Here is a 12,540-nt window from a genome sequence, read left to right as displayed (position 1 = left end):
TATTTTAGCTGCTAACTTGTAAATATTTAAAAGAGGGAACTTTGTTCATTATTTAATATTAATATTATTATTATTTTCTCTATTCCAAATGCTTATTTACTGAAATAGTCCTGAAGATATAATAATTCTACATATGGCGCTTTTATTTCACATAATATTTAAGAAAAAAAAAAAGACAAAAACCACATAGAATTAGACATATAATTCAAAGACCACGGTACAACCTTTTCTTTTTTTCTTTTTTTTTCTTTTTTTTTTCTTTTACTTCAGCAAACAAAAAAATAGTCAAATGACATGAAAAGTGGCAAGTCTTCTGATAATAAATAATAAATTACTTTATAATTTTGCAATGCAAGAGCAAACAAAAAAAGTGGTTTTTTTTTTCTTTTTCCTTTTACTTTTTTTTTTTAATTTTTCCTCTTGAGAGAAAGAGAGAGAGAGAAAGAGAAAGAGAGAAAGAGAGAAAGAGAGAAAGAGACAGAGAGAGAGACGTTTTAACCAATGACTATACACATCTTTGGGGGAGGGGAAGGTTCTTGGACGGACACATATCAAACACAATCCCGAGACGCTTTGTGGCAAAATAGAGGTATACCTTGTTGCGATGCTTTTATAAATTGGTTTTTAAAGATGAATTCAAAAACCTATTTTTAATCGCTTTAAACTTGATAGTGAGTGGATCTCAACCAAGCAAAACAAAAACGCCGCTACAGTACATGCTAGAAGAGACCCACGAAACATCCCCTTAGTAAGAGTCAACTAAAAACAACATTGCAGACCAATGCAGCTCCACCTTCCTGCAATGAATCTTTCAACAATGCAGGGCTAAATCGTCTCTTTCCTGATGATGGAAAACCTACTGGAGCTCCTTTTGGCAAGGCAATCACCAATATAGAAACAGCACCATTCAGATTGGGAGGGTCTAGATAGAAAAGTCCCTCTACCTTGGTTTCTCCCTAAGATGTGCAGTCAAATGAAAAGGTTTTTTTTTTCTTTTTTTTCTTTTTTTTTTGAGATCCATGAGTACAAATCCTTTACGTTTTGAAAACATCTTTTCGATCCTCCTCTGATCATTGAATAGCGTGGGTGGTGTTTTTTTTTTTTAGTATTTATTCTAGTAAGATCCCATGATTGTCTTCACAGTGTTGCTACCATATTACCTTGTCTTTTCAAACATGACTCCGTTCGTTTCATGGAGCAGTTCCTTGCTAGGTTCATTACAGGGTTGTTAAATACTTTTCCCCCCTAAATTTTGGAGTCCCAACGCGATCACTTTCCCACTCTCTCCAACAGGGCTGAGGGTAAGGGCAGAAACAACAACAACAGAAATCTGAATGAATGTTCCTCATGCCTCAATAGGACTGGCTACCATGCTGTTGGGCGTATCTGGCAGCTGAGAGGACATTGATGCTACTTCACTCCCAGTAGAATTGGAACCGGGTCCTCCTTCTGAAAAATTAACCTGCCAAAAAAAAAAAAAAAAAAAAAAAAAGAAGAAGAAGAAGAAAAATAAGAAAAAGAAGTGTTGTTACAACTGTAACAATCAAAGAAATGTAGGAGGCAAAGGCAAAGAAGAGCACAAAAATAAATACACAGGCATGCAGCTGAACGGCCTGATATATCTCCATGGGAGGCTGTGTCACTGTTTGTTGCTTTGTTTAGCTTCCCCATTGACTTCACAGGAATCTTCTTCAGGCCTTTGGCCAAATCACCGAAAAAAAAGCAGGTTAAAAAAAACTTAAAAAAAAAGACTGAAAAATCAAGCAAATAAACAAACAAACTTATTAATGAGGCCTTCTTCTCTGTCTTGCAAGAGTGGCAATCCCAACAGGATGTTCTAGTCAATTATTTAAGAGTGCATGTGTTTTTTTAACACGAAACTGCAAGGTTACTTTTTTCCCCTTTTGTGCACATACTAAAATAAACCTGGAAGAAGGATCCAGGAGCAGAAGGTATTTGAAACAAGCCATCCTCTTTCATTTGTGATTTGAAGCCTGTGCTATCTCTTTTTAACAAGAGTCAGTTTGATAAAAAAGGTCACACTTCTCCATCCTAATGTGCCCCGCGGCTCCCGTTAATTTAGGAGCAGCGTTGGGAAAAGGCATGATTTGAAGGGTAGAGCTTTGCTAATCCAAAAGTATTTCTTTGGCACCTATTTAGCTGGCCCTTCCTGTGATTAAGGCCCTTTCCAGATTAAAGTCGTGTCTTGAACGGGCAATGAACTGTCTGTTCCATACATAATTCTTTATTTTAACTCTTTTCTGTATCAGACATTATGTCCAATATATATTAATATTCATCTGCCTATCTAATAATCTGTCTACCTATACGCATGTGTGGATAGCTAAATAGGGCTATCCATCTTCCATTCTGCTTTTTTTTTCTTTTTTAAAACTACTCCATACAAAACCTCACTGCATCAAAGGTTTTTAAAGTCTCCTATTCTGTTAAGGCACAATAAGTAAAGCAGCCGAAGGACATCAATTTTTCTTGTGTCTCCTTGACAGCTTGATTAAAGCAGGAAAACCGGTGGTTGCTCTAGAGGTAAGATGATGCAAACAGCCCTGCTGCAGTGCTACAACTTCCCGAGTGAGCACTGTGTGCCAGGGGAGGGAAGCACGCTGCAGCCTGCCACTGGGCAAAAGAAAAGCGATCCTGCAAAAGATCATGATGCTAAACTGAAAAGGTCTGAAAACAATTCTAGACATGGCTACAAACCTTCATCTTCCATCGCTTCATGTTGAAAAAAATGCCCAACAGATCGAAAAAGGGTTTATATGTTAATTTTTCATCATTAAGTATTATTTGGATCACTGAAAAACCATACACAACGTACCTTATTATTTTAAAGATCTGGTTTTAACACACTTAGGCCAGGAAATTGAGTTAAGGCTGACTTCTGTCCTTAATTCACCTTGCTGGGCCTAAGTATTGTAGATGATATGGTCCCATATGAGCTGCCAAATGACGTAGGCATAAGGAAGTGAGTTAAGAACAGAATTTATGCTAAAAGGTCTGTTTTCGTTCAGCTTAAGGCAGTTTATTATATTTGAATTTTTCACTTGAATACGTACTGACAATTCCCTTTCCAAAGCATAACGTTTAATGTAAACTGTATATATGTATATATTTGTGTGTATGTGTATATATATGTAAAGTTATATCTAGAGGTACAGGTTTAAAACAAGGACTTCAAAAATTTAATTAGGCTATTTATGTTTCTGTGACAAAACAAGGGCACAGGTTGAAACTACAATTATATATTTAAAATCCACCCTATCGCATACAGGGAAAATTGCCCTGAAGAAGGGAGGGGCTAATTTTAGAAGCTGCTTTTACAAACATACATACAATTAAATGACACGTGAATAGTATTTTAGTTCTCTGGATAGAGATACTTTCAGTTTTGAGTAGTGTGCAAGCCAAGTTAGTCTGAGACCTGGGTCAGGCCTTACCCAGCTCCCACTCAACTCGGCAAGAGCTCTGCTGTGCACCAAGGTAGATTTTGCACCAAGGCCTGTTAAATCATTTCAGCTCGCCACATTTTTAGAGTGCCATCATGCCCACCTTGCAATTTCAGGAAAACCCGGCTAGTCTGTATTGCTCATCCCTCTGAGGGCATCCGGCATGTTTAGAGAATCCCCCATTGCTCTGCCCCGGGTACAGGCTGGCCTGTTCCGGCTGGGAACCGACACTTACTAGTTGCTGAAAAGCAGGTTGGTCTATGTCACTCTGCAATGCGAAGTCACTCAGTACTTTCCAGGGCGGCTGGTAACTCTGCACCTCCACCGGGTTCGCCTGTAAACCACCATCATGTCTCTCCGGACTGGCAGCCACCATCGGAGTTCCTGTCATCCCTTGGATATTCTGTAAACAGCCCAGCAAAAGATGTTAATGAGCTTAGTTAACTTTATTGTATATAAGCGCTGAGTCAATAAACTGCTTTCTATCTTATCTATACAGTCGCTTGTATTTGCTTTGTTAATCTGCTGTGAATGTCTTACTCTATTCTACTCTAGGTCAGCCTATTTCTACCCGCTGCATTTATCACGGTGGAAGTTTACTTTCTTTCCCTTTAATCCCCCTATTTCTCTCAAGGCATACCCTCTCCGCCCCAAGCCTTCTTAAACACGAGCGCTCTGTATCTTGGCTGCCGATGCACGGCTTGGCACAAGAAACAGTTAATCATGCTGCCTTTCTGTGTCGCATCAAGGCTGGTTTCGTTCTGCATGACCTTAAACTGGATCTCGGTCATCTACTGCACGGCAAACCTGAGGTACGTCAGTACCGCGCTCTTTCCGAAAAAAAAAAAAAAAAAAAAAAAAAAAGAAGAAACCCCAGCCCTCCCAGTGTGCCCTGTGGTGCAGGCACTGTGTACAAAATAACTCCAAGCCTCGACGAATAGATTGTTCAGGCGAGTTAATAACATCGTGTTTTATTGCATTCCAACAGGGTAAAATGAAACTCCTTAAATTCCACTTAACTAGGCAGCCTTATGAATTAATAGTCATTCTCAGGTCAGTTAATATATACAGGGAGAATAACAGACTCTTCTTCAAGTGGGCTAACAACAACAGCAAAAAAAAAAAAAAAAAAAAAAAAGGAAAAAGAAAAAAAGTTGGCTTAATATGAAGGCAGCCAGTTTGCTCTGCTGAACCCAGTGCTTTCCTCTTGTTTGCATCACACGTGCATATGCCCGCAGACAAAAACTCAATGTATTTCTGTGCGAGAACTGTATTTAAGTAACCTGTAAACACGACAGTAATCAAAAAAACCTTTGCATTGCATTTGTCTTTTTCTACAGTAAGTGCACTGACAAACAGACACATATGCATTCTAGTATATAAAGTGCTAAGAAAATACATCAAATTTCCTTTTTACTCATGGGTTTTACTTCTGGATTTACTCCTGTGTAAAACCATTGAAGAGGGCGAAAGTGTCATTTTCCCCTCAAGGATCCCTTTGCATTTGCAATATAAATATTACACAAGGCTGGGCTTATTGCCTCCCATAAGCTCTGCAGGTCGCAATTCATGCTGCAGAGAAGTTAGTCTAATCCACTGCGTATCTTTAGCCCCACAAAAAGACGTGTGTTCGCTTGAGCAGCCTATATTGGCTTCTCGCTGTGGTCTGTTTTAATTGCACTGACAGCAGAAGCAAGCGGATAATAGTTAAACGGTATCATTTTCTTTGTTTTAAGGGAGCTCCCACAAAATCAAAAGCGTCAAACCGACCCCAGAGGCTGACCGGGCTGGACATAGCCCAGGCATTTCTCCTTGGTAAGGAAGGCAACGCACGGTCAGAGGCTGAAGCCACTTACAGTTTTGTCATTGGGTTGCTGCTGCTGAAGTTGCTTCATCATAATGCTCCTTTTTTTGTCCTTGCAACGCTTGTTTTGAAACCAAACCCTGATGACCCTCGGGCTGAGGCCAGTCATTTCTACCAGCTGCTCTTTCATGAGGGCGTCAGGTCTGGGGTTGGCAGCGTAGCAGGTCCTCAAGGTGTGAAGCTGTTTTTCATTAAGGACAGTCCGGACTCGGGTGGTCTTCTCGGGCTGCTTGTGGACGTGGGGTCGCAGAGCTGGCTGTCTGGCAGAGATAGGTTCTGCTGTAAGGGAAGGGGAAGGGAGGAACAGGATCCCCATGAGTAGGAAGCAGGGAGTCTGCAGAGGCTATGAATCTAAGCTGGTGGGACAGGGGGAGGTGGGGGGGTGGTGGTGATGAACCCTCTTTCAAAGGCCATTCAAGCAGTCAGGTCTATCAGAGCTCCTGCAGTCTCCTCTCCTTTATGCGCTGGTGGAGTGACGGGACTGACATTTCTGACTCCACAGATAATTAATTTGCAAAAACAAACCACCCCCCACCCCCAAACTCTTAATGACAGAAGCTTGAACCTGTATGAGACTTGACAGGGCAGGGCGAGTTCGCTAAGGTGTGTGTGTGCTAGGGAAGGAGGGGGAGGGTTTTATGTATTTATTTCCTGACAAATCACCAAAACAGATTTCTGGCCCGAAAATTAGTGAGAGGATACTCTTAAATTAATCGTAATTCGTGTCTGCTTCTTGTATACTGAATCTAGTTCAGTTTAGCCAGAGGCCGCGATAACGGGCAACAGCTCCCGGCAGTCTGATGCTTCCAAATCAAAGCAAAACAAGCCAAATCCGCTGCACCGTGACCGTGGAGGAAAATCCCGTGAGAGCCCCGTATCCGAGAGCTCGGAAGACGGGGGGTCTGTCTTAGAAAGTGGAGATGCTAGGTGAATTTATGTCGGCTTTTTGATGAATACTTAAAAAATACGAATGTTTCACCAATTCTGTAAAAGGGGAACAAGCCTAGCAACTCATGGAAACTGCCAAGAAATACAAACCTACGGGTAGCGTCACATCAAGAGCTAAAAGTATTCGTGTGATTCTGCTGCTCTTCTGTGTATTGTGTAGCTGTAGTTATCTAGATGTAATTTGACCCAGTCAAGGGAAAAATAAAAACACTAGGGTTTGTTTGTTGTTTTTTTTTTTTTTTTTCTTTTGCTGAAACTCTGGTTAGCTAATATTCGGAAGTGCTTGCTTTTGTACAGTCGGGTTCCGACTTTTCTGATTATAACAATAAATCAGCAAATGCGATTAATAGGAAGGCTTCAAATACTAGCAGTATTGTACCTGCCGGCACAATATGCCTTTCGGAGACATGCACAAACACACCACAGGGAGCACGCACAATCGCTCTAAAATTCTGCCATGATCAGCTACGGGATTATTTCTCCCTATATATAGATATGTCACCTGAAAGGAGCTCAGAAGCGGGAAACGAGCCCGTTTAAACATAGCTGTGTTTGTAAGTAACCTTTCGAGTTACAGTTGCTTGCACAGCAATAACGCCGGCCAACCTTGTGTTGTCCAGTCTCGTTTGCCTCAGAGATGTGCCCCTTCCTAAAGCTAAGCGTCTCTGAGTATCTGCCGAGAACTAAAAGTGTAAGTGAAGTTGCAAGGTGGGGGCGACTCCGAAGTTACGGTGCTCAGTTTTAAGACTAAATTCTCATCAAATCGCACAAAACGTTTCAAGGCGGCAGAGTCACTTTAAAAGGCAATTACCGAAGATTAGCTTGTTGACAGTTTTAAATTACAGCCTAAGTGCTCGCCTGTAGTTATGAAGTCTATCTCCTTTCGGACCCCGCTTTCCACCAGTGCTTAGGACAGCCTTTCCGCATGCTCCCGGGGTGGAGGGGTCCGCGCTTTGCCGCAGACCTGCTCCCTGCAGCGGCTCGTCCCTCTCCCACTTTGGCTCCCGGCTGCCCCGGGCTGGGGCGGGGGGCGGGGGTGGGGGGGCACACAGACGCCCCCCGCACCCGCTGCGCGCTCGGAGCAGGAGGGGCGCAGGCCGGCGGGGCTGCCGACCCCTGCGCAGGTGCCTCCGCCCCAGGCGCACCGCGTACGCGGGCGCTCCTCGCAGCAGCCGGGCGCGCCGCCGCCGCCGCCTCTCCGCGGGCGCGCACGCCCGGGGCCGCCTCTCCGCGGGCGCGCACGCCCGGGGCCGCCTCTCCGCGGGCGCGCACGCCCGGGGCCGCCTCTCCGCGGGGCGCGGGGCCCGCTGCAAGCGGCGGGGCCCCCGCAGGCGCCGGGGCGGGCGGCGCCGAACCCCGCGGGCTTCCGCGGCGCCGGGTGCGGGCGGTACCTGCCATCTGCAGCGGCCGGGCGGGGTGCAGGGGGCTGAGGGGGTCCCCGGCGCCCAGGCTGGCCCGCTCCACCACGTCGTGGTCCGCCCGGCAGAAGAGGCCGTCCTCCCGCAGCGCGAATTCGTCGCCGGGGATGAGCTGGCGGCTGCAGGCCACGCAGCGGAAACACTCGATGTGGTACACCTTGGCGCGGGCGCGCATCACGAAGTCATTCTTGCTGAAGCCGATGCTGCACTTGGCGCACTTGATGCCGTATAACCTGAGCAGGGCCCAGCCCAGAAAGAAGGAGAAGGAAGGGAAGGAGGGAGAGCACGGGAGGGGGAAGGAGGAGGACGGGGGGTGGGTGGGTGGGGGAAGAAAGGAAAGGAAAAAAGAAAGAGAGAGGTTTTCACTCCCGCTCGTGGGCAGCCCCGTGGCCCCGCGTAGACGAGCCACACGCAGTCCACTAGTTAAACAAGCCTTGAAAATACAGAAGCCAGAAGAGGAAAGGAATGAAACGGATTCGTTTGCTGCCTGTGCCCTGACCCCCACGCGTAAAAGGCCGTGGGGCCCCGGCCACACCGGTGGGCAAGGAGAGCGGGGAGAGAAGGGGCGGCGGAGGTGGAAGGAGAAACAGAGCGAGAAACAAAAAAACGGCCCCCTTCCTTCGCGAGGAGATGCCGACCTCTCCCTCCTGCCCCAGCGCCCGGGCTGCAGCAGGCGAGGGGCCGCCCCTGCCCTCTCCCTCCCTCCCCACGGCGGGGGGACCGGACCTAGCCTGGCCCGGGGCTGAGCCGGACCGCCCGGGTACACCGGGGAAAGGCGAGGCTGGCGAAGCTGCCGTCCACTCCCCGCGCACAAAAGTGCCAGCCTCACCAAATGGTGTTATTTTTGCGAGGAGCCCGCTCAGGACTTCTGCCTCTTAACGCGCGCCCGGGCTGCCGGCAGCTTGGCCTCCGGGACGCGGCAGGGGTGGCTCTGCCAGCGGCCGGGGCTCTTCCGCTTATCCTCTCTCATCGGGTTTATTTTATACAACAATACAGGCACACACCACCACCCCTTATATATATATACACATATATCTCCACGTTCACATATATCGTAGCGCAGCTCCCCTCCCCCGCCCCCTACTAAAAGGCATTTTGGGTGCTTTGGCTCTGCAGCCAGAGCCTGCCCCAACCTCCCTGCCCCGTCTCCCCTCCTGCTCACACTCCCACCTTGAGCCGGGGCTCAAGCCCTCCGGCAGCAGTGAAAGGGCAACTTCTTGCTGACAGCCCCACACGGCAAATAATGGGTTTCTGGGGTTACACGTTGGAGTGGGTTGCGGGTTCCTCGTCTCCCGTGGAGGAGAGGGGGACAGTTCACCCATCCGTAGATGAACATGCTCCAACTCGGGTGTCTAAAAGTGCAGAGTCTCTCGGCTCCCACCGAGTGCTCCTTAGCCTGCCTCCCTGGTATTAAGTAAAATTACCGTCTTTCCGCAGATGTACGGATACCTGCACATATGCACGCACACAATCCACAGAACCGTTAAAGCTGTTCCTAAAACTGAGCTAATATTCATCCCCACACATCTCCTCACCAGTACACTTCCTTAGAGATACAGTCTTTGATATATGCTTGTGGGTACAGATGTTTATTTACACACATCTTTAGCTGCTATGTCTATTGAGGTGTACTAATCTTATATGCAGAGCTACATATTACCGAATTATAAGGTTTCAAGAAGGGAAAAACCCAAACAGCTAAACGGCAAAAGAAGAGGGCGATCGCAAATTGTATGCATTAATAGGTACAAAAGTTGGGGGGTGTGGGGTGTGTTACCCACATGTCTGACAATTACAGATTGTCTCACAGTCTAATTCAAAGTCGACTAGCACATAACATACATCTTACTTTTACAATTGTAGCAAATGTAACGTATTCCATATTAAAAGAGCTGCATTTTTTTTCTTTAAATTTCACCCTCTGAGTTCTAGCAGGAGGTAAAGGAGCAAGCACATCGCAGTCCAAATGTTTTCCTTTCATTTGAAAGTAGTAAAGGACAACATTTAAAAGCACGGATCCAAAATGCATTTAAAAGGAAAGAAAGAAAGAAAGGAAGAAAGAAAAAAAGAAGTGGGCTGTTTTTCGCCATGGTAAAACTTTGAGAATAATCCACAACATGGCTTGAAGGAATGGTCTGCTTATGAATTGTGCACTGGAGAAGGAAAGACTCAAGTGCTTTATTTCAATTCAGCATTACAAAGAAATTAGAAAAGATATCTTAGGTGGCTAGGTAGTTACTTGCTCCCAAAACTTTCTGTAAAAAAAATACTTCAGTGTCATACAAAGTACTGGTTTTGCAAACCCGGTAGACGACACTGAAACGGATCAGCATGACCCAGGAGCACAAATAATAAACACACTCGAAATTCCTGCTTTGGTTTCTCAATAGTGTCAGGATTGGCAACTCTCACATTTTATCAGTTACCAGATTTTAATGCGAGGAAGGAAGCGGTTCCATTATCTAAATATACCCAATTGTTCGCGAACAGATGATGGGCAATTTGATCTGCTCTGTCTAATTCATCAGTACAGATAAGATAAGAAAGAAAAGGCAGTCAGATATCACCAAAGGGGTTAATATTTAAAAAGATTAAATGTCAGTTATTTTAGCGAAGAAACATTTCAGTCTAGGTTTTAACCTCCCCATAAAAGGATCCTTCCTTCTGAAGAAAACTTTGGTTTTGTTTTTCTTTTGCTTTTTTGTTTTTTGATAGGCCTAGTTTAAATAGTGTTGTTTGTTCCCCCCCCCCCCCCCCCCCCCCGTGTATTTATTTTTACGGCATACATGCTTGAAGTGCCTTTCTTATGAATGCCATTATGCCTTTGCAAAAACACAGAGACATGCGTTTCTCAGGTTGTGTTAAAAAGCGATCAGTTCCATGTTGCTTATAATATCTACACTATGGAAAATATTCTCCATTACCTACGATTTCCCACTTTGTTAGAATCACAGGATGCATTGCCAAAGTCCTTAGGAGGGTCCCACACAGTCGTTAGCTGTTCCCGAATGTGGTTTTGTTTATACAGAAATTTGCATTTGAATCTGTGGAATAAAAAACTTGACGACTCTAACTTTTTTCCTCGCCTGTCTATCTATGGGGAAATCACTTAAAAACATATCAATTGTCTTTTCACCCTTTTTCTTACAATTTTTCCTCTTCCTGCCTCTGTCAGATTCATAAAGTAAAAAAAAAAAAAAAACAAACAACAAAAAAAAAAAAACAGGAAAGAAAGAAATCTCACCGAAGAATTAAACAACGTAAATGGCGTACCTGATATAATCTCTTTTACAGTAGGTTTTGCCATCCCTAACAAAGCACGTACAGGTTTCGTCCAAATACTGATTACACTCTGCACACTTCAAACACGCCGCATGCCATTCCAAATCCGGAGAAACCCTCAGAATATACTGATCGTGAATTTGATTGCCGCAACCAACACATAGGGAAATCAGGCGTTTTTCTGAAATGAAAATAAATACATGATTGACTAACCGTTTACTCTCCTACAGAGATAAACACACTTTTAGTGTCGTTCCCTTATTGGGCGTACTCTGGGAGTGTTGTTTTTGTTTCTTTTTTTTTTTTTTTTTAAAGAGCATTACACTTTTGGATGGTAATTGAAGTGTGCCATCAAAACCTTGCCTCGTTTAGAAAGGAGGCGGAACATATGTTAAAATGCAGATGTGAACAGTCTTCGGGGTGAAGGTCCTCATTTCACAAGCCTTGCACAGAATCAAAACTCCAAACTCTCTCGTTGTTTATTTTTATTTTATTATTTGCTTGTTTGGATTCCTTTCCTTACGGGGAGAGAATCTATACGTTTGATTTCATTTTTAAGAGGCTCTGACTGGAAACGATGAACGCGTGGCTGGGTGCGCTTGCCATTCAGCCCTTTGCCATAGACGAGGGGACTCGAGGCTGCTAGCAAGAACAAACATCATTACGGTTGTCACTTGCTCGCTTTTGCAAGTCTAGTGCTAATTCCCCTAGACAGACTAGGTGCTGGATAGTCAGACAGCTTCACCGGAGTCTAGCACGAGGGGAATTTAGGGCTCCGTGGTTGGAGATCCCATTAAAATCCCGCCTGCTCCCCAAACTTTAAAACAGAGCAGGACCCCAGGCTATTAACATACAAGGCTACGAGGTTAAAGCACAGCAAGCATGCAGGCATGGCAACAAAGGCACCTTCTCTACCATTCAAATGAAGTTCAGCCCTTTAGCAGTTCGCCTGCCTGAGACGATTACAATAGACAGCACATTTATTCCAACAACGGTAAAAATTCCGCCTTACTTTTTGGTGGGTCTCCCATGTCTCCCATATCTGTAAGAGGGTGTAATGTCCACAGTGAAATGGTGTACGGTTTCGTTTTAAGACCCCAAAGTAGGTTTGAGAGCTGTCGCTAAAAATAAAAATAAAAAAAATAAAAAAGTAGAAGTAGTAATAACAAAAGAAAAAAAAAAAATAGAGACTCGAAATGGGAAGGAGAAAAAAAAAAAAGGCAAAACAAACACCACCGTCGTGGGAGATACTGTCAGGGCTGCGGAGAGCGAAGGGGGTGCGCGGTGAGGCGCGGGGCGCGGCGGGGCGCGGCGGGGTCCGGCCGCGGGGCGCGGTGCGGTGCGGGAGCGGAGCGGTGCGGTGCGGAGCGGTGCGGTGCGGTGCGGTGCGGTGCGGCGGCGCGGCGGTGCCGGACTGGGCGCTGGCGGCTCGGGCACTCGCCTCGCCCTTATCTCTTACTCAAACTTCTCTGCTCCAACTCAACCCGCTCGCCATTGGCCTGACGTCATGCGCGGGGACGTCACGCCTGCGCGGCGCCCATTGGCTGCGGGCGGCGCGGCGCAG

General features: G+C 45.6%; 1 protein-coding gene across 1 annotated transcript; it reads right to left on the bottom strand.

The window, feature by feature from the left end:
- Positions 1–1,345: 1,345 nt before the first annotated feature.
- Positions 1,346–12,016, bottom strand: ISL1 (ISL LIM homeobox 1). The gene is made up of 6 exons (XM_075726941.1): positions 11,989–12,016; positions 10,968–11,157; positions 7,668–7,927; positions 5,321–5,607; positions 3,700–3,867; positions 1,346–1,462 (listed from the first exon to the last, which is right to left on the bottom strand). Exons 1-6 carry the CDS (start codon positions 12,014–12,016, stop codon positions 1,346–1,348), a joined length of 1,050 nt encoding a protein of 349 aa, XP_075583056.1.
- Positions 12,017–12,540: the final 524 nt, after the last annotated feature.

Source organism: Pelecanus crispus, chromosome Z, assembly GCF_030463565.1.
Source record: "Pelecanus crispus isolate bPelCri1 chromosome Z, bPelCri1.pri, whole genome shotgun sequence".
Lineage (NCBI taxonomy): Eukaryota > Metazoa > Chordata > Aves > Pelecaniformes > Pelecanidae > Pelecanus > Pelecanus crispus.
The sequence above is the reverse complement of the archived record's forward strand: the minus strand, read 5'-3'. Positions and strand labels throughout refer to the sequence as shown.